Below are 20,359 nucleotides of genomic sequence, written 5' to 3' on the forward strand. Positions count from 1 at the left end.
AAATTGCAAGTTATTTAAAACTTCTCAAACAGTCACAATCATATTATTTCTAGAGCTATTGTAGTGGTAACAGTTTATTTCTTCATAGATCCATTTGTGACGGAAATAAAAACTTCAATTAACATGAGAAAACACTATTTCTTTATAAATCTTCTTTTTTTAAACTAAGAAAACAGTGTAAAACTTCTCTCTCTCTCTCTCCCCCCCCCTCCCCCCCCTTTTTTTATATTTTTTATTGAAAAAAAATGGGTATTTATAAGTAGTAGTTGAAGGGACGTTGAGAATCGCATGTGGCATCAATTTTGGTTCCAGAGATATCAAAGTCCTCCGGAAACAAGAAATAGTAAAGCATTCCATGATTCATGATTTTGTGAAAGACATGAACATCTATAAATCAAACAAAACCATATTACTATTGAATTTTCATAATATCAAAAAATGGGACAAAAATGAACAGCTCGTTAAGGCTAATAATAGATCGAAGCCCGACGATGTCAAATTTACAACTCAATCAAGTCAAAAACTGCAGAACCCTGCTTAAATCTAATATTTCACACTAGTGTAATACATCAAAGTCATTTCCATTTCTTGGATACATAATGTTACACCCACAAAGACAGAGCCGCAAATGGTTAAAACAATTCGATTTCAGACCAGGATGGCTAGCCAGCTTGCCCTTGTAGCCTTCAAATATTGATGGTAATCTCCTTTGTACAAAATTGGTCCGACAAATCAAAAACCAATAAATCACGAAAATTTCACTTTATGAGGGGGCTGAGCCCATCACCTTCCCAACCCAGCTTCAGCATATGATCTACCACCTTCAAGCTCAACTGCAAGTAATAAAAATAAGAGTTCAATTAGGAAACATTTACAACACGTCCTCTCCATTTGTTTTGGCATAAAACATATTTTCTATGAATTGTCTAGGAAATGTTTTCCGGAGAAATTTTTTTCCTATGGTTGCATCTTTGAAACTAATGTATTAATGGTTGCATTAGTCATGATGGTGGTGGTGGTGGTGGTGGTGGTGGTGGCAGTGGCAACAGGGCAGAGGTGGTGGTGGTGGCATTGATAAAACTTTACACGGAAAATGTCCTTTACATTTTAAACGTAAAAAATATTTCCCTCCCAAATAGACATGTTTTCTGTTGACCAGGGTAAACGTCTTCTGATGTAAACAGAGCGTTTTTTCCAGTCACAAATCTAACATGAATATGCAACTATAACAATGACAATTAAAGTGAAATCTTAAGTATAGAGAATGTTGAACTTACTTCTGGATCAGTGAAGATTGTCAATTGTTTATCAGCAGTTGACACCAAGAGATTAGTGTTGTCCTTGTTTAGAGCCAGAGCCGTTACATCTTGCCCTTCACTCAGTTTTAATGTATGAAATACCTGCAAGAAAAATGACATCCGCATGTTAGTAAAGCAGATTGCTGCATAGGGAAATGGTAAATGAGTGGTTTCTCTAATAGATTATATAGACTAGCAGTGGGTGCAAACGCTGCGTTTGCAATTTTACATCTAATTTTTTTTGGTAATTTGATGAGTGAAGAAGATGGGTTGAATTTGATAACTGCTGACAGTAATTTTTTGAATCAATTAATAACATAGGAATTTTTTTTTGGGAGAAAAAAGAGTTACAAAGCTTCAAAACCTTTTGCATTGCTCATATCAACAAATGATGAAACATATTTAAGTTTGATCACTGTTTTACTATTTATTTGTTGCTTTTGTTTCCCATACCTTTAGAGAATGCATATCAAAGAAGCAAATTGAAGGTGGATGAATTTCTAATCTATTGTCTTCATTTGTTTCACATGACTCCACATTATCATCTCCAATCCCTGATTTCTCAGGCTTCAAATGCTTACTGTTGTCACTGGTTCTATCATTTTCCGAACACAAGTTTAATCCAATCAAAGCACTTTGTCCATCAACAGAAATCTCCATGCAGCTAATGCTACACGAGAATGGAAGTCGTGCCTTGGTTATCAGAGTCCCATTAAGAGTAAACGTGCTGAGAGTATTAAGCAATTTGTTCCAAGCCATAATGACCCCATCAGATGAAAGGCAGACTGCGTGGGCCTCCACACCAACCAGCTGTCTGATTAAGCGACCCCTTCTTATCGAATGGAGCAGAACGTCTGACGAGTTGGAGCACGAGACAACAATTCCAAGATCTGAACTGACACAGCAGCAGATTATTTCCCCAAGGTGGCCCCGGAGAACATGTATGGGACCCTCAATACGTCGCCTCCTGCTTCTGTCTGCCAAGATGTTTGCTAGAGTATTACTGCTGGTTGAAGTTGGTGTGCCTGAGCCCATGGACGGCTCCGATGTAGTCCTTGAAAGAGAAGTCGATGCCCTATGAATTCTCCAGATTAGAACCGTTGCATCCCTAGAACCTGTCACGAGGTAGTTGCTATCAGGTGATAGAGCCAGGCAAGTCACTGGAGCACAATGCCCTCTGGCTGTTTCCAAAGTCCTCGCTCCATCTGACGATATGACTCTGACACAGTTGTCCACATGCCCACCTAGTTACAGGCGCAGAGATATGAAATCAGTAAAGTTCAACGACACTTAACAAAAGTAAATAGTAGTAATATTGTAGCACATTCTATGAAGCATGCATGAGCATTTCGAAAATATTTCCGTACGAGTATCGGGTACTTACCTGGCACAAATATGTGTACCGGTAAACGAAATACATAGTGTACAGCATTGGGAATGAGACGGGTACGGAATGCCTATGTTTCAGGAATGTGATGAAATCGGAACAATTATAGTGTCCAATTTTGTGAACTTAAAAAATGTAGGGTATTTTTGCAATTATGAAAATATAAAGAATACTTTAGGTTCTTTTTTTTACCATTACAAAAATACTTCAATTATTTTTGAATTTGATTTTTTAATTTGTTATATGTCATGCACTACAACAAATTATAAAAATAGTTATGAACGGTATCGGACTGTCCCTGTATTTTACATTTTTTTAGGAGGATTGTTTGTTATACCAGTACATGAGGTGGTGAAACATATCAAAGGAGGATCGTTTTTCAGCAAGTATACCAGTAGTTCAGCGGTGTTTTGCTTACAGAAGTATAGCAACAAGAGAGGAGTTTTTATTGAATTATCAAAATGGGAGGGAGGAGTGAAAAAAGGCAACATTATTATTCCCCGCCGGGGGGGTGGATTGACACATCCACCATGCTTCGGAAAATAATTTGCAAAAAGGCCAGTGCTAAAGAAATAGAAGGAACAATGACGAGGAAGAGTAATGAGGTTGCCTTGAACCAGAAAACAGGGGCGAACAGAGCTAATAGGTTTGTTGATTTGTTCAATGGAAGTGCGTCACCTCATCCAGATTTTTTTTTTTTGAGCATCAACAAAAATCGTATTAAAAAACAGGAATGAAAGAGGACAAGAAGTCCTCAAACAAAGAAAGAGAAAGAAAGAGCAAAACAAAAGCACAAAACTCCTAGCCTTAGGGATGGCAAACAACAGCCCAATCCCTAGAGATCAAGAATAAAGGCCTTTAAAAGGAGGGGATACAAATGCCCAAAAAGATGCCAAATATTCCGCCCTATCCCACAAAGCCTCTACACTTGCTTCCTTGCCATCAAAGATTCTAGCATTTCTCTCCAACCATATAGCCCAAAAAATACCAAAAACAATATTGGTCCACATTGTTTTTGCTCTCTTGGCTCTTCCAAACCCTATAAACCGAATAAGAAGCATCTGAATGCATCCCACAGAGCAACCCACTACTCATCACATAAGCTGAGAAGACACTGCCATAATACACAAGTCACTGGGCAATGAAGGAATAGATGATCCGCTACCTCCAAGTTTCTCTTGCACATCACACACCATTGAGGGCAAAGAGAGTGATTAGGTCTTCTCCTTTGGAAAACAACATTAGTTGTGACACCCTTTTGAGCCAAAGACCACATGAAAAACTTCACTTTATGAGGGACATCTGCTTTCCAAATTTTCTTATGATAAGAAAACAATGGAATAGAAGGATTATCAATAAGCTTATCAAAAAAAGATTTACATGAAAAGACCCCTGAGAAAACAAGATTCCACACCCTAATATTAAAAGATGATGAAAGAGAGACCCCCTGAAGCACTACCAACAAAGATGCCAACTCCACCGCCTCCCTAGCATTCAAGTTTCTAATGAGGTCAAAATACCAAGAGATAGGATCCATAGAAGAGCCTGCTACCAACGCTATTGAAACATTTCGAGAACGAACCAATCAGTAAATAAGAGGAAAAGATCTATCAAAAGAAATATCCCCTAACCAAACATCCTCCCAAAAACGAATATTCACCCCATTCCCCATTCTCAATGAAAAGAAATTAGACACAAGTGGATACAAACGAGAACGGATTTCCACGATGAATGACAATTGCCACTGTTAACCACATTAGAATCTCTACCATTAGATTGAGTGTCGTACTTGCTTTTAATAACTGAACACCATAGCGAGTCACTTTCAATAGAAAATCTCCATAACCACTTGCCCAAAAGAGCAATATTCCTAGCAACGATGTCACCTCATCCACATTTTGACTTAAAAAGGGCAATGGTCTGTACCAGAACTGATTTTTTGTACAGTTGGGCTCATATTGAGGAGTTAAGCAAATACTCAAAAACAAGGCATCACTCTCCGCCCGTTTCATCTCAATCGAGCTCTGTTTGGACTACTAGAAGCGAAGAAGTGAGCTCTTTAGGAGATATGGGCTGGAGATTTTTTGACAAAGGAATGGCTGTCAAATTGGAGAAGTGGTCAGAGGTAAATCACGTTAAATCTGACGTTATCGTCTCGTATGGGGGATGGATAGCTGTAAGTGAGCTATCGTTTAATCTTTGGATGACCAGATCTTCAAGATGATCGGGGAAAGGTGTGGTGGGTTATTGGATGTTGATAGGAGGACAATTTCAATGGCTAATCTCTTTGAGGTAAGATTGAAATCAGAGAATTTGACACAGGTTTTTTACCAGCATTTATGGAGGTGAAGGCAGGAGATTCATCTGTTATGGTGCGTTTGAAGCCATTATCTAGACCAGTGGGCCGGAAAGTGGAGAAGTGGCCAAAGGTTTTCAAGCAAGGCTCCCCTGTTGAAGCTAACATCGGCGAGAGGAGAGATGAGAGTCGGATGATACAGGGTGGGCACGTGGCAACCTTGGGTGGGGGAGACGTGCAAATGGCATTGGAGTCGAAAGGGCATATGATCTACAGAGAGCAGATGATGGAGTGATGGGAAGACCAAGGGGTGAAGGATTGGGTGGAATTCCAAATGGGCCACAAAGGGCTAGTGGGCCAACGTCTGCTAAAAGGCCACAGGATGATCTTTATTTGGGCTTATTTAATTTCAATGTAGAAGTTGTTTAATCAGAAAATCCAAATGGGCCTGAGTCACCTTTGTTTATTTTACCTAGGCCTACAAGAGAAGAGGGGTTCTCAACCTATGGGTCAGATCACTCGAGTAGATTGGTTGATTCTCAAGTTGTGGATGGACTGAGAAGAGACGACGAAGAGGGGGATTTGCACCGGTGAGATGGATCGCAGACCAAAAGGATCTGTGTTGCTAGCGAATCACCTGGGTTACGACAGGAATCTCATCGTCAGCGTCACTCGAATGGGATGTAAGGAGCTGAAATGGGTAACCAAGTAAGGGATTTCCAGAATGAAAAACATATCTCTGTCAATCTGGGAGAGATTTAGTTGGGTTTAGCCGATAAGATGGATAGAAGAGGTGGGGATTTGCAGCAAACAAGGAAAGACATGGATGATTGGGTCAAAGACAGGTCAGAGGTTGCTAGTGAAGCTGAAAACTTCATTTGCAAGGTGGACAAAGGCCATTTCGAGCCTCACGAGGTGTTGCAAGCTTTGGGAGAGTATGGGTTAGATGAGAGCTCTGCTTTCGAATATGAGGAGGGTGATGGCGATGATCATGTGGAGCAAGATTTGCAACTTAATATTTTCTTTAAGGAGGATGTGCTATTGAGGAGGAGGAGATCGAGAGGGTTACTAACTCAATGGAATAGGTAAGTGACTCCTTTAACCATAATGTCCCAGGTTCATCTCCTCGGGGGAATCACAATGCTCTTATTTTCTCTTCTTGTCCTGGGGTGGAAAAAGAGGTATCATAGTGTCCTGTTCCTTTAATTTCTGTTGATGACCAGGGAGCCAATCCAGAAAATCCAAATGACATTCCGAGTGTTTCTACTCTTAATCATGAATTTTGTAATGTTGATATAACTGAAGGTTTGATGGATGATACTTAGGAGGGGGTTTCTTCCAATCATAGAGTTAGGAGGGGTTGTGTTTTTAGTGGATTGAATGATAGTGAAGTTGAAACAGAGAGATGGCTGAAGGAATTAAGCAATTTTCCATCATGCCCAATTGAGGAAAATGAAGTGCCTCAATTTAAGAATTTACTTAAGGTTATGGGTCTATCGCTGGTAAGTATTAATGAAAAGTTCGGTTCAAGTACTAAGGAAAATAGGGCTATAAAGGGAAGAAGAGTGGGAAAAGGGGGGTTAGTGGAAAGAGAGGGGCGAGGGAGTAAAAGAACTTGGTGAGTACCATCAATTATGATAGGAGACAGGAGAAGGTTAGGGGTGTTGATGTTTCTTAATGAAGATTATCAACTGGAATGTGAGGGGTTTGGGCTCTAGAAAGAATTTTTTTGAAGAAACATCAACCAGATATTGTCATTCTTCAAGAAACTAAGGTGGCAGTTTGCAATAGGAATTTTATTAAGAGCATCTAGGGGTCTAGGCACAAGCGGTGGGCTTTTGTACCTTCTGAGAGACGGTCTGGGGGTATTTTAATAATTTGGGATGAAAGGGTAGTATCAGAATGTGAGTAGTTCTCACTATCAATTAGGTTTAGGAATCTGGATAATAGTGAGTGGTGGTTGTCCGAGGTTTATGGTCCTAACAGTCCTTCTAGGAGGAGGGAATGATGGGAGGAGTTATATGGGCTTAACGGGTTGTGTTCACCAAATTGGTGTTTAAAGGGAGGGAGGGGGGGGGGGGGGATTTTCAATGTGGTTAGGCAGGTTTCGAAAAAGAGCACGGGGAGTAGGATTAATAGAGGAATGAAGGATTTTGATGGTTTTATTAGAGAGTGTGAGTTGATGGATCCTCCTCTCTCTAATGCTAGGTTCACTTGGTCAAATCTGCAGGAAAATTTGGTATGTTATAGATTGGACAGGTTCTTGTTCTCATCAGGATGGGAGGGGATTTTCCCCAATGTGAGGTAGGAAGCATTACCAAGATTAGTTTCTGATCATTGTTCTATTAAGATGGAAAGTTGTCCTGTTAGGTGGGGTCCGACCTCCTTCAGATTTGAAAATATGTGGTTGGATCATCAATCCTTCAAGGAAAATTTCGCGGGACGGTGGCATAATGCTGGATGTCATGGGTGGGAGGGTTTTAAATTCATGAGAAAATTGAAATTGATTAATGTGGATGTGAAGAGATGGAATAGAGATGCTTTTGGAGATTTGATAGCTTCAAAATCTCTGGTTAAGCATAGGATTGAGGAGATTGATGCGAAGGAAATGCAAGGGGAGATAGATGGATCAATGAGGAGAGAGAGATATGAACTTAGACTGAAATTGGAGGAGATGATCTTTAGGGAGCAAATTTTTTGGGCCCAAAAGGCAAAGGTGAAATGGTTAAAGGAATGGGACATTAATTCAAAAACAATTCATAAGGTGGCAGACAGGAAGAGGAAGAAGTTCATCAAAAGATTGGAGGTAGGTTGGGGGTAGTACAGGATAAGGAGGAGCATATAGTCAAAAGGAATTTTTGATTTTTACTCCAAGTTGTACTTGAAAGGATGCGATGGTTCGACCAGGATTAGAAAGTATTGAGTGGGGATCTATTGATCAGGCAAGTGCGAGCTGGTTAGAAAGACCTTTTTGAGGAGTTGGAGATTAGGAAGGTGTATTCGATTATGAAAGGAACAAAGCCCCAAGTTTGGATGGCTTCTCCATGGCTGTCTTTCAAGATTGTTGGGAGCTGATGAAAGAGAATCTAGTTAGAATTTTTTTGAAATTTCATGAGACGGGGGTGGTTAACTTGTGCACAAATGCCACTTTCATTTGTTTAATTCCTAAGAAAGAGGGTGATGAAGATCATGGAAAGAAGAAAAAGAACAAATCTGGAATTTCCCACGAAGCACATTTAGGACATCAAAATATTTGAAATTATTTTGAATTTTCATGTCGTTATAGTAGGTTTTAGTAGTTAAGGCTATTATGGTAATTTCAATTTTGCTAGAAATGGGCTGTAAGGTTGCCCATAGGTTTTATTTTTGGTCAAGTTATTAAATGGGTTATTATATATGGATTTTATGATGTCTAAAATAATCTTAGTGGTAAAAAATCTAAGTTTCCTATTTTGATATTGAAGTAGAATTAGAAGTCAATAAAGTTTCCTATTATGATTGAAGTAGAATTGGAAGTCATAGTTGGTCTATAATATTAGTAGTTGCTAAATATTTTTAGTTTCTAAATTTGAGTAGTCCTTATAGAATTAGGAGAGTTTTTAGCCTATGAATATATGTGTAATCTCAATGATTCAATAGAAGAGTTAATATTATGAAAATTTGATATTGTGTTTGTGTGATTAGCATATCCCTTGTGAGGGTGAAGCAATTCTTTCTCTCTCTCTCTCTCTCTCTCTCTCTCTCCTTCTTCTTCTTCTTCTATCCAGCAATGTCACTGTTCACAGTGTTTAGAACAACCACCCAACTACCTAACTGCCCCAAAACACTTGTTTTCATTCCCAAAACCCTACCTTTTTATAAACCCTTAAACTCCTATTTTTTTAAATACTTCTGCAGTCATAAAATACCACCAAATCCATCCCTACAAGTCTACTGTTGCTACTGCCAATATACTTAATCCAGGCTCACTACTTGTAGGAAAGTAATCCCTACTCATCCTACATCAGTTTGGTATCAGAGCTTCAAGATCCTACCTTATTCTTTTCCAATCTTTTGATGAAATTGCTTTCTTTATTACAATGTTGACAAGCATTGAATTAAGTTGGAAGTTTGAAACCTTATCAACAAATTATAGAGCTACTAACAAAGATGTTACGATGTTAAAGGAAGATTTTGCGATAATCAAGGAGGATGTTGCAACAATAAAGAGTGATGTGCATACTATCAAGACAACTTTGAATGGATTGAAAGCTTCCATGAAAGGATTGTTGGCTGCTGGTTTAGAGAATACTAATATCTAGGAGCAAAAGGTTGATAGTGTGAAGATTTTGAAGAAACTATGAAAGAGCAAGATGAACATGATGCTAATATTGAGGATATTGAAAAAAGGAAGGCGAAAATTAATTTGCTTAGTAAAGAAAGCATGAAAGATCATCATGATCAATGTTCTGAAACCAAGGAAGCCAAAGAGAATGGGGAGAATGGAACCGAACTTTCTGCTCTTCACAAGAAAAATGAAGTTTACATTAAGTTTATTATTCCTGACAAATTCGATGTGGTCAATGGAGTGATGAAAACATTGAACTTTTTGATTTTTTCATCGTTCGTTCAACATAATCAAGTAGAATGGTTGCAAGTGCAAGATTCCATAATCCTTATACTTCAACATTATAAAACTTGAGGTCGAGATTTTCGAATGCAGGGGAGAATGATGAAGTGTGGAAAGAAGAAAAAGAACAAATCTGAAATTTCACATATAAGCACATTTAGGGCATCAAGAATTAAAGATTTGGAATTATTTTGAGTCTTCATGTCGTTATAGTAGGTTTTAGTAGTTAAGGATATTATGGTAGTTTCAATTTTGCTGAAAATGGGCTGTAAGGTTGCCCATGGGTTTTATTTTGAGTTAAGTTATCAAATGGATTATTATATATAGGTTTTATTATGTCTAAAATAATCTTAGTGGTCAAAAATCTAAGTTTCCTATTTTGATATTGAAGTAGAATTAGAAGTCATTAAAGTTTCCTATTATGATTGGAGTAGAATTGAAAGTCATAGTTAGTCTAGAATATTAGTAATTGCTAAATATTTTTAGTTTCTAAATTTGAGTAGTAGTCCTTATAGAACTAGGTGAGTTTTTCGCCTATAAATATGTGTAATCTCAATGATTCAACAAAAGAGTTAATATTATGAAAATTTGAGATTGTGTTTATGTGATTGGCCCATCCCTTGTGAGGGTGAACCAATTCTCTCTCTCTCTCTCTCTTTCTCTTTCTTCTTCTTCTTCTTCTTCTTCTTCTTCTTCTTCTATCCAGCAAAGTTACTGTTCACAGTGTTTAGAACAGCCACCCAACTACCTAACTGCCCCTAAACACTTGTGCCTTTTCACAAACCCTTAAACTCCTATTTTTTAAATACTTCTGCAGTCATAAAATCCCACCAAATCCAGCCCTACAAGTCTACCGTTGCTGCTGCTAGTATACTTAACTTGGGCTCACTACTTGTAGGAAAGTAATCCCTACTCGTCCTACATCAGAGGGAGCTATCAGAATTGGGGACTTCAGACCCATCAGCCCGGTTACATCACTTTATAAGATTTTGAGGAAGGTTCTATCAAAAAGGTTGAGGTCTTCACTGGAGGCTTCGGTTTCCCCCATCACGAGGGGCTTTTGTGAAAGGTAAACAGATTTTAGATGTGGTGTTGGTGGAAAATAAGGTGGTAGAGGATTATAGGAGTTTAGGGAAAGAAGGGCTTGTCTTTAAGGTTGATTTTGAGAAAGCTTATAATCATGTGGATTGGGAGTTTCTAGATTTTGTAATGGAAAAGACAGGTTATGGTGAGAGATGGAGATCATGGGTTATGGGGTGTTTGGAGACTTGTAATATTTCGGTAATAGTTAATGGTAATCTGGGGGAGAGCTTTAAGGCTTCGCAAAGACTAAAGCAAAGGGATCCTTTATCTCATTTTCTTTTTATTTTGGTGGCAAATGTGCTAGGTAGGATGGTGGACAGGGCTAGAGAGGTAGGTTTGTTTGAAGGCTTTATTGTGGGCAGAGATGGGGTTAGTGTGACACATTTGCAATTCACAGATGATACTATTTTCTTTTCTTCGGGGGATGAAAGACAAATGTGAAATCTTCTTTTGGTGTTGAAACTTTTTGGGGTGATTTCAGGCCTCAAGGTTAATCTGGAAAAAAGGAGCGTGGTTGGTATTAATGTAGAGAGTCATCATCTCCAGTGACTGGCTGAGCTTCTAGGGTGCAGTGTTGAGGCACTTCCCATTAGATACTTGGGACTTCCATTGGGAGATAACCCTAGAAATGAGTCATTCTAGACCCCAGTTGTGGAGAAGATTGGAAAAAGGTTGGAAGGATGGAGTAGGGCTTTACTTCCTCGAGGCGGTTGGTACACTTTGGTTAAGAAAGTTCTAAGCGGAATTCCAGTTTACTTTATGTCTCTGTTTTGGATTCCAATCAAGGTGGCAAGATCTTTAAAAAAATTGATGAGGGATTTTCTTTGGGAAGGGAAGGATGGGGCCAAAAAGGATCACTTGGTGAATTGAGGGACAGTTTCCTTTCCCAAGGAGAAAGGGGCCTTGGCCATTGGTAATCTTGTGGCTAGGAACACAGCTCTACTTGGCTAGTGATTACGAGGATTCCCAAATGAGTGTGATTCATTATGGCATAAGGTTATTAGAAGCAAGTACGGGGTTCATGCTAACGGTCAAGACTCACAAGTGGTCATCACTAGGGGTAATGGTCGAGCTCCTTGGAAATCAATCTCTCGTATTTATCCAATTTGGCTCCGTTTTATTTCTGTGAGAGTAGGTAATGGGGAACTTGCCAAATTTTGCAAGGATGGTTGGTGGGTACTTCTTCTTTTACTGTTTCTTTTCCGTACCTGTATAGAATATCTCAGTTTCATAATTGCTCTATTGCTTCCCTGGCATGTTCGTCTTTGGCTCCAATTTCTTGAAACTTTAATTTTCCTAGAAATCCTACTGATAGGGAAGTTGGGGAATTTATGATCCTATTGTCAAGGCTTGAGCATGTTTCTTTGGTTCCATCTTTGGAGGACAAGTGGGCCTGGGCTATTTATTATTCGAGCTCCTTTTCTTGTAAATCTTTTCTTGACAAACTCATTGATACGCCTAACATACCTTTGTTTCCTTTCACAAGAAGATTTAGAGGGCTTGTGTTCCTCTTAAGGCAAAGATGTTCATGTGGATTTTGGTTCATGGAGGCACTTTAACCAATGATACATTGCAAAAAATGAGGCCTTCGCGTTCTCTAAATCCTCAATGGTGCATCATGTGTAGGAGGAATGGAGAACCTTTGGACCATTTATTTCTGCATTGTTCAATGGCAGCAAATTTGTGGCAAAAGTTGTTTTGTTTTGGGAATGTTATGTGGGTGGCTCCATAAGATAGTGCTCAAATGATCTTAATTGATTTTCAAGTGTTGGGCAAGTCGAAGAGGGCCAAGGTGCTTTGGCTTTGTGCTATCTTTGCAATTTTTTGAGTCATTTGGTTGGAAAGAAATGTGCATCTCTGAAGATGAATCTTGGGATATTGACTTTTTGTGGAAAAAAGTCTGACATTTGGTTTCGTTTTGGGTGACGGTGAGCCCTTTGTTTCAAGGAGTTCCTCTTTTTTTGATTGCAGCAGAATGGGTGTCAATTTGCGATATGTAGTGCTGGCTTTGTTTTAGCCGACTTTTTTCGTTTTGTTTTTTTCATTGCTTTTTTTTTCACTTGTTCCCCTTTTCTGAGGATGCTTCATCCTCCTATCTTTGGCTTTGTGCCTTAATAAAATTCTTGTTTGTTGATGATCAAAAAAATAATAATATACCCATATCCTCTTCTTTTTTTTTCCCTTTTTTTTTCTCCCCAGTATCAGCTTAAGCATAATGTACTCGTACCTGTACCCATGCTTCCTAGAGGACATTGCATTAAAAAGTATGCTAAAATTTGAAGCGCAAAAATTCAGATGAGATCTCACCTATTCGAAGAGCACCAAAAAATAGTCAATTGTTTTTTTTTTTTTGATCAACAACAAAAGCTTTATTGATAAAACAAAAAAGAAAAGAGGATAAGGCATCCTCTTACAATAGGACAATGAGAATACAAACACAAAAATAACCCGAAACAAGCTAAACACGGACAAAAGACTACATAGCACACACTGCCACCCAGTCTCTAACTAAAAAAAAAAGTGGAACTCCCTTAAATAATGAGTTCCCTAACGCCCAAAAAGAAGATAAGTGACAAACATGATCCCACAAACAGCCCACTTCCCGAAACTTCTCTTCAAACAACCTCTGATTTCGCTCCATCTATAAAACCCAAAAAATTGCGAAGACGGCACAAGATCATAGAATTTTGGCTCTCTTCGATCTCCAAAAGTACGAAAATCAACTAGAAGCATATGCGCACTCCCTTTTGGGGCAACTCACATAACATTTCTCAAAAAGTCAACCTTCCAAAAAGTCAAGATTTCATTCAATTATATCCCTGGGAAGAGAATTGGGGACGCAGCAGTATTTGCAGAAATAAAAAACACTAATTGAAACATAACGTAAAAAAATATGATTACAATGATATAATATAGCTAACATCCTTATGCCCCACATTCTAAATGAGCCAAAAGAAAACAGATTCTGTGCTTGCAGAAAAAATATGTGGTCTTATATGATCGTTAGCATATGCAAGCACAGAATCTTAGTTTTGTCCAGGTTAGTCCTAAAAGCTACTTTCACTGCATGGGCTTAGCATTATAAATTTAGAATACAAATAACAGTTTCTCCACATGATTCGAAGTATCATGAGACATGAAATTTAAAATAAAGCATTTTATTATGCAATTTTCAACAAGATGTAAACTAACCTGTGATAATTTCTTTGTCACTTGTGATAGCAACCACTGCTGAGCTTCTAATTCCAGAAGCTGCAAATGCAAGTGCTTGGGGAAAATGCCACTCCTCCGAGCCAGATCCGGTTGGTGGTCCTTTAAACATGCGCATGAACGCTCCACCAGCAGAGCCTGCACTGGCCTTTCCGTGTTGGAAAAGAAATGGCAACCCATGGCCATCTGGTGTGTTTGGCTGCCACTTGTGCTGTGCAACATGTGCTGCTGGAGCATTCATATCAACAATTATGACAGAATCTTGTGATGCATGAATAGCAGCAGCAGGTAGATTGCAGCGTTCTGAAGATGGAACAACATAGGGTTGGACTTCTTTCGGGTTCCGAAAGATGGTCTGAAGTGAAAAATCAATACGTTAGTTATCTCTGACGTTATCCCAACATTAAGAAGCTGAGAGGAGAAAAGGGTCTCAATTTTTGTGAGGTGTCTTGTATTTTTTACTGTACACTCAGAGTAACTGTAAGAGGCATTTTACAGAGGGCGAGAGGCCAAGGTTGTTAGTACATTTTCTGGGTAGCATTTTCTACATGATGTGTTGTGGTTTTGTTGGACCGCTTAGTTGAGAGGTTCTGGGCTTGTAATCCTTGTGAGGTAAGGGGACTTCTACCAGATACACACAATTGGATTCTGCTGATCAGTAGTAAGCTATCCAATCCCAGTGAAATAATATTTGATAGCTTAATAAAGATAATAGTCATGCAACTACGGGTTAATATTTCATATTCTTGACGTTCATAAAGCCAGTTCATACAATTTTCTTATGATGGTGCTACTTCATAAAAATTAGCAGTTACATTTTTCCACCAGATACACAATTTTCTCATCATGGTGCTACATCATAAAGCCAGTTTTTGAGCTGTGCCAATTCCTAAGAACGCCTTGGGTGTGGAGGAAATTTCCGAAACAAAAAATTGGCAATGCTGCTACAAACTTTACAGTATGGTATGACAACTGGCCACCACAGATCCAATAATCAGAATGAAGGGAGACAGAATCATCTATGAGACTGCTCTGGGAAAAAATGCTTGAGTTTGCGGTATTGTTCAAGGACAGTAGTTGACATGGCATACGACCCAGACTATAAAGCTTATAGAATTGAGAAGGGAAACCCCCCAGAGTTTCAAACCAGATGACTGGAAGCTTGGTAAGGTTTTTCGGACTTTAGGGAGGTCTGGAAATTATTTAGTCGTGGCCACATGATAGGAATTGAGAATCAAGAGGCCTAAAGTAGATTGGTATTCTCTGTTGTGGTGTCCAAAATATATACGGAGGTTTCAATTCATAGTGCGGATGGCAATGAGAGACTAGCTTAGAACAGAGGACCTGTGACAAAGTGTTCAAGTGCAGTCTATGTCAGACTGAGTTGGAATCTAATGATCATTTGTTCTTTAATTGAAACTATTCCTAAAGAAGCTTAGCATGAACTTGAAGGATCTATTTCGTTATCTAATACAGAAATTTACTGCGATCACTGCTAAGAAAATTGCATTTACTGCTAGAATGTATGCCATTTAGAAAGAGAGGAATAATTGAACTTTCGAACAGGAAGTCAGAATTGACAAGGTGGTGCTGGATGAAATTATCCTCAATGTCAAATGCTGTTTATCCGCTAACAGACCAGGTTAATTCACTGCTTTAGAGTTTGTGTTCAAGGTCATAATGCTGCTTAGGAAACTGTTGCTACTATGGGCAGCTTGGCTTGTTTAGTCTCTAAGCTTGGATGGCGAGTAATATTGCCGCAGCTGTTGAGTATGTTTATGTTGTCTACACCTGATGTTGCTGCTAGTAGCTTCTCCAATATGAGGTGATGCTTGAGGTATGATTGCTGATACTGTAATGGATTGGTGGTCTACTATTATGATGTTGGCTTTGTTTCATTACATTGTTTCAGTTATTTCTGTTGATGCTTATGCCATTATCTGTAACAATTTTTATTGTTGATGTTTGCTTATATTGAGCATGTGAGGGTAGTTTTTATTTTAGACATTAGTAATCTTGATTTTTCTTGTTATCAATAGGGTTTTGTTTTGTCTTGATGAAGGTTTAGATGTTCAGGATGATGTCCTGTTAGCTAGGGTATGCCCTCTGTAGTTTGAACATTATTTCCTAACTTTGTGAATATAATCTGATTTAAAAACAACAATCTTCATTATTGTAAAAAATATCAACTCCCTTAATTAACAAATATAAGGTGTCATTTCAATTCATCACCACTATTTTAGGGTCATTATTTCCATTAATAGCGCTACTTGCATGGGTCAAGTTACTCAGAAGGTGGGATAGAAATGCATAAAGAAAACAAGATAGCCTTCTCAGCTATTGTGTGGTCCAACAAATCTATTAGGTTCTTTGCATTTCTTACATTAAGCTCCAACAAGTGTCAAGAGGAGAAAGGGCCCCTCTCATTTACTGAGGTTTGAATGAATTGATAAAAATTTTTACTGTTTCCAACTTTTTAAAGCTTCAACAAGAGCTCTGACAAGGTTCGTAGAGAACCAAAAGAGGTCCAGTGAGTGAACCATGCTTCTTCCACTCCCTCATCTATCTTCCATTATTTTGTCAAACAGAAGTAACATGATGTGGTAAGATTTGGGAGTTGGAGTTGTGATTTAGCTTGGGAGAGCTATACATGAGCTGTTAGTCTCTCTCTCTCTCTCTCTCTCTCTCTCTCAATAAACTTCTTGATTTAGTTGCATCAAAACAACTCCCTTATTGTTGCATGTTGCAAATGCCCCTCTAGACAAATGGCCATGCTATGTTTTTCATAGACCCCAACTCGTAGCTTACAAGTTTATGTGATGTGAACTTGTAATTATCAATGATAAATTACAAACTGCAGTCAGCTTGAAAATTACAATAAAATATTGGCATGGTTCACACCAAATTCTGTATAGGGTAGATAACGCACAGTGAAAAACATGATGAGAGGTCCAAGTGTACACATGAACAAACACATGCAATAATGCAAGAACAGCCATAAGACAACTCAAAGTACAAAGATCCAGTCACAAACAATAAATCAAGGTTTACCTGCAAGTGAAGAACATCTGCTAGTGGCATCCTCTTCAAGTGAGGGACAGTAAGAAGTTGGGATGGGGTTTGTCCAAAGTAAGCAATTTGATCTTGTGTAGCACGTTGTTGTACCTGTCGGTGAAATTTAGGGAAAGTAAGTAGCAGTAATACAACTCAAAGGAACACTTAATGAAAGAGTGTAGACTTACTGGGTCTGAAATTTTATCAATATCCACCGTCCCTTCGTAGGTAATGTAAAAGAACATATTATTTGCTGCTATAGCTTCTTTTCCTCGCTGTTTATACCTGAAAGGTTTAAATCATTCAGATGTAGAACACTTTTGTAAGAGAAAACAATGCAAAATTGATGGACAAAAGACAGTTATTTGTACATCTACTCTAAGCCATACTAAAAAATTTGGAAATTAACACAATGAGAAAACCAAGCTGAAGAAAAAATCAAGTTTCGTTCAAAAGTATTATAGAATTTACCCAAATACAAGATCAATCCATTCATGCAAATGTGCAGAAACATGTTCACTTTCAAGAGCCTTCCGATGCTTGTGAACAAAATCAACAGGGTTTTCAGCCCAAGGAGGCAGAATGACAGAATCTGGAATTGGGGGGGGGGGGGGGGGGGGGGGGGGGAGGAGAAGAAGAAGGAAAAATTTATGTTACATTTATAGTCTAAAAGAGAACATAGATCCAATTTTTCTATCGAAACAAATAAATGCATACCAAGCTTTTCTCCAAGTTGTGTTGTACCAAAGTCAATTGAGTTTTCATTGGTCAACATCTCCGAGAGGTAAAACAGCTCGGGAACCTAAGATTTACAGGAAAAAATAAAAATAATAAGTTAAAAAAATAATAATTGGTCCCAATGAATACCTATACATGCATAATTGTGAATATACACATCTTGTAAACCATTTTTGGTAATAGATGGACTAATGCAGATGAGGAAAGACAAAAGTCACACAAAATCAAATGAAGACATTAAGATGCAAATATCATGGCATTCGAACTAGAAAAAGGTGTACTTTTTCTTAATTTTCAGATAAGTTCATACCAATTCCTTCACATCACTCATGTCTTCGATAACTCCATTCCAAGTAGCACCAATATCCAGAAACATTCTGTCTGCGTGATCAAATTTGCCACCTTGTAGTTGAATTGAAAGGGTAGTAAATGGCTCTACTCTGACAAGATAATATAGCACCTGCCAAACAGAAAAGCAATCATATAGTTTCAATAATATAGGATTTGAGAATCGTAATTGCATGGTAATAAAGATAACCACCTAAATGATCGTAAACACAATTGGTATGAGATACACCAGGATTTTAGAAACAAAAATGGAAGACAGACAGGCAAAGACTCAATAAATATGCCAAAGAACTTTAAACAATTGAAAAAAAATAATTGTAGAAACTTACCGTTCCGGCACTGGAATAATGTGAACCATAATGGAACTTGGGAATTACTGGATCGTCAAAGCTGGAGTATCTCTCTTGGAACTTTTTCAACCGATCAGCATTTAATGCACCAATGGGCTGAAATAGTGTGCAAGTTATTTGTTAGCTGAAAAACAGCAGTCCACATTAAATTGAGAAGCAAAGTCAAAATGTCGATACCTTTGAAAGATCTCGGTAAGATGAAGGATTTTCAAGATCCAAACTTCTAGAACAGTAATCAGAAAGGATCCATGGGAAAACAGGATACTGCATGAAAGGAAGAAACTTAGTAAAGCAAGAGCAGAATTATCCTCATGAGTAACTTGAAAATGAGCAATCACCATGAAAAATTCACCTGAGTTATGTCATTATAACTACGCCCAGCTAATGTGTTGAGCTGCATTAGATACTCAAAATTGCTGATCTGTAAAGATTTCAGTGGTTAGCAATTTTCTTCATATGCTTAATAAAAGAAAAATGATATTAAAACTACAGTAACATTGGTCAGGCAAAAGATGTATCCAAGTTCACTCTCGATTCATACCTCCCACCTAGCCCAACGCTCCATTAGTTGCGTTCTCTTCAAAAGTTGATCCGGTCTCTACAACAAAATATGATATCGTAGTTTCTAGGATAAGAAATAAATGAGGTGCTGTAATATTGCTTTCAAGACTCAAGATTCATGTATAGTATGTCTAGAAAAATAAGCCATAAAACCTGTGTTGCAAGGTAAATATTGTTCAAATGAGGGGGGCGTGCATGAACAATAGCTCGGTATGCATTTCGTCTCCCCTCAGTACTCTGGAGAAAAAAGATTAGAAACCAACAGATTAGTTAATTGCCAAGAATTAAACATGATTTACACAAGAAATGGAAAAGTGTATTTCAAAAAGTAATACCCCAAAATCAAAAAAGTAGTTTGACCGGTCAACCATAAACAATTCCAGGGAACTTCTTCTCAGGAGATATCTGTGAAAATAATAAACCCGTGAGCTGAGTTTGAAAAAAGAAAAAAATAAACAAATAAACAGGCCAACCAAGAAACAGGGACAAAATCACACGACGTCACAATCCCAAAAAGAAGAAAAAAAATGGAAAGACGGAAAAGAAAACCCCCCAAAAAAGGTGAAAGAAAAAAAGATAACAAGGTCATTCCTTCAAGGTACTAAACACCTTTGAACTGCAGATTATTATTATTAGTATTAAATGATAATCAACCAACTTTACCATGATTGTCTATTGTTCACTACTTGGAACAAACTCCACAATGTATTATTAATTTCTCAGTTCAATCAGTATATATTAAAGAACCTGTAGCAGTAATCCAGAGATTATTTGCTAGGTGACTACAATTGAGCTCCATCAACAGAGTGCTCCATTCATATTCATTCTGACGTTACTTTTTTCTAAACACAAACATGTAGTGCATCCCATGGACACTTCTAGTGAGGAGCTGTGTTGAAACGTGTGAGCCACCTACACTTGGACAATCTAAAAATGTCCAACACTTCTTGGACATTTCTTAATTCAAAAATGAAATTCAAAATTTGGACACTCCTTAACACACCAATGTGGTGAATCTGTGTCTAGAATTCTTCAGAATGCACCCATGCCCCAAAAGTGTCTTCACGATTAACAAAAGGAAAAAGAATTACGTACTATATTTCACTTTGATGTGGATACGTAAAAATAGATTTATTCTCTTTATAATATTGACCCTTACAATAAGAAAGATAAAGAAGATGTAGTAAGAAAGCAGGCAAGCAATAGTAGTGTGTAGAATTTGTGGAGCTTCATCTTTCACATTTTGCAAATTATAAATACATATATTTAGATAAATAATTCAGTTACTTCTTTTAATATATGTACATACAATATATAAATATGTTGCAAGATGTTGTGTACATGCCATGTACACATCCTACTTCTTTAGGATTTGTAATGTCCGTGTGTATTGTGTCATGTTGTATTCTTGCATCCATGCCAATG

General features: G+C 38.0%; 1 protein-coding gene across 2 annotated transcripts in view; it reads right to left on the bottom strand.

The window, feature by feature from the left end:
• Positions 1-388: 388 nt before the first annotated feature.
• Positions 389-20,359, bottom strand: part of LOC114293925 (WD-40 repeat family protein / beige-like protein) — a 53,171-nt gene continuing 33,200 nt past the window's right edge. For both annotated transcript variants that reach the window (XM_082916648.1, XM_082916649.1), the window contains exons 18-32: positions 19,270-19,339; positions 19,088-19,171; positions 18,915-18,971; positions 18,726-18,794; positions 18,551-18,637; positions 18,353-18,469; positions 17,986-18,135; positions 17,655-17,739; positions 17,409-17,529; positions 17,126-17,222; positions 16,935-17,048; positions 13,866-14,238; positions 1,752-2,542; positions 1,278-1,400; positions 389-833 (exon numbers count right to left, since the gene is read on the bottom strand). In XM_082916648.1, coding sequence (XP_082772774.1) covers positions 759-833; positions 1,278-1,400; positions 1,752-2,542; positions 13,866-14,238; positions 16,935-17,048; positions 17,126-17,222; positions 17,409-17,529; positions 17,655-17,739; positions 17,986-18,135; positions 18,353-18,469; positions 18,551-18,637; positions 18,726-18,794; positions 18,915-18,971; positions 19,088-19,171; positions 19,270-19,339 — 2,413 coding nt within the window. In that variant the 3' untranslated portion in view covers positions 389-758. The remainder of the gene's footprint in view (positions 834-1,277; positions 1,401-1,751; positions 2,543-13,865; positions 14,239-16,934; positions 17,049-17,125; positions 17,223-17,408; positions 17,530-17,654; positions 17,740-17,985; positions 18,136-18,352; positions 18,470-18,550; positions 18,638-18,725; positions 18,795-18,914; positions 18,972-19,087; positions 19,172-19,269; positions 19,340-20,359) is intronic.

The sequence above is a fragment of the Camellia sinensis genome, chromosome 2 (genome assembly GCF_055761805.1).
Source record: "Camellia sinensis isolate YWXY chromosome 2, ASM5576180v1, whole genome shotgun sequence".
Classification (NCBI taxonomy): domain Eukaryota; kingdom Viridiplantae; phylum Streptophyta; class Magnoliopsida; order Ericales; family Theaceae; genus Camellia; species Camellia sinensis.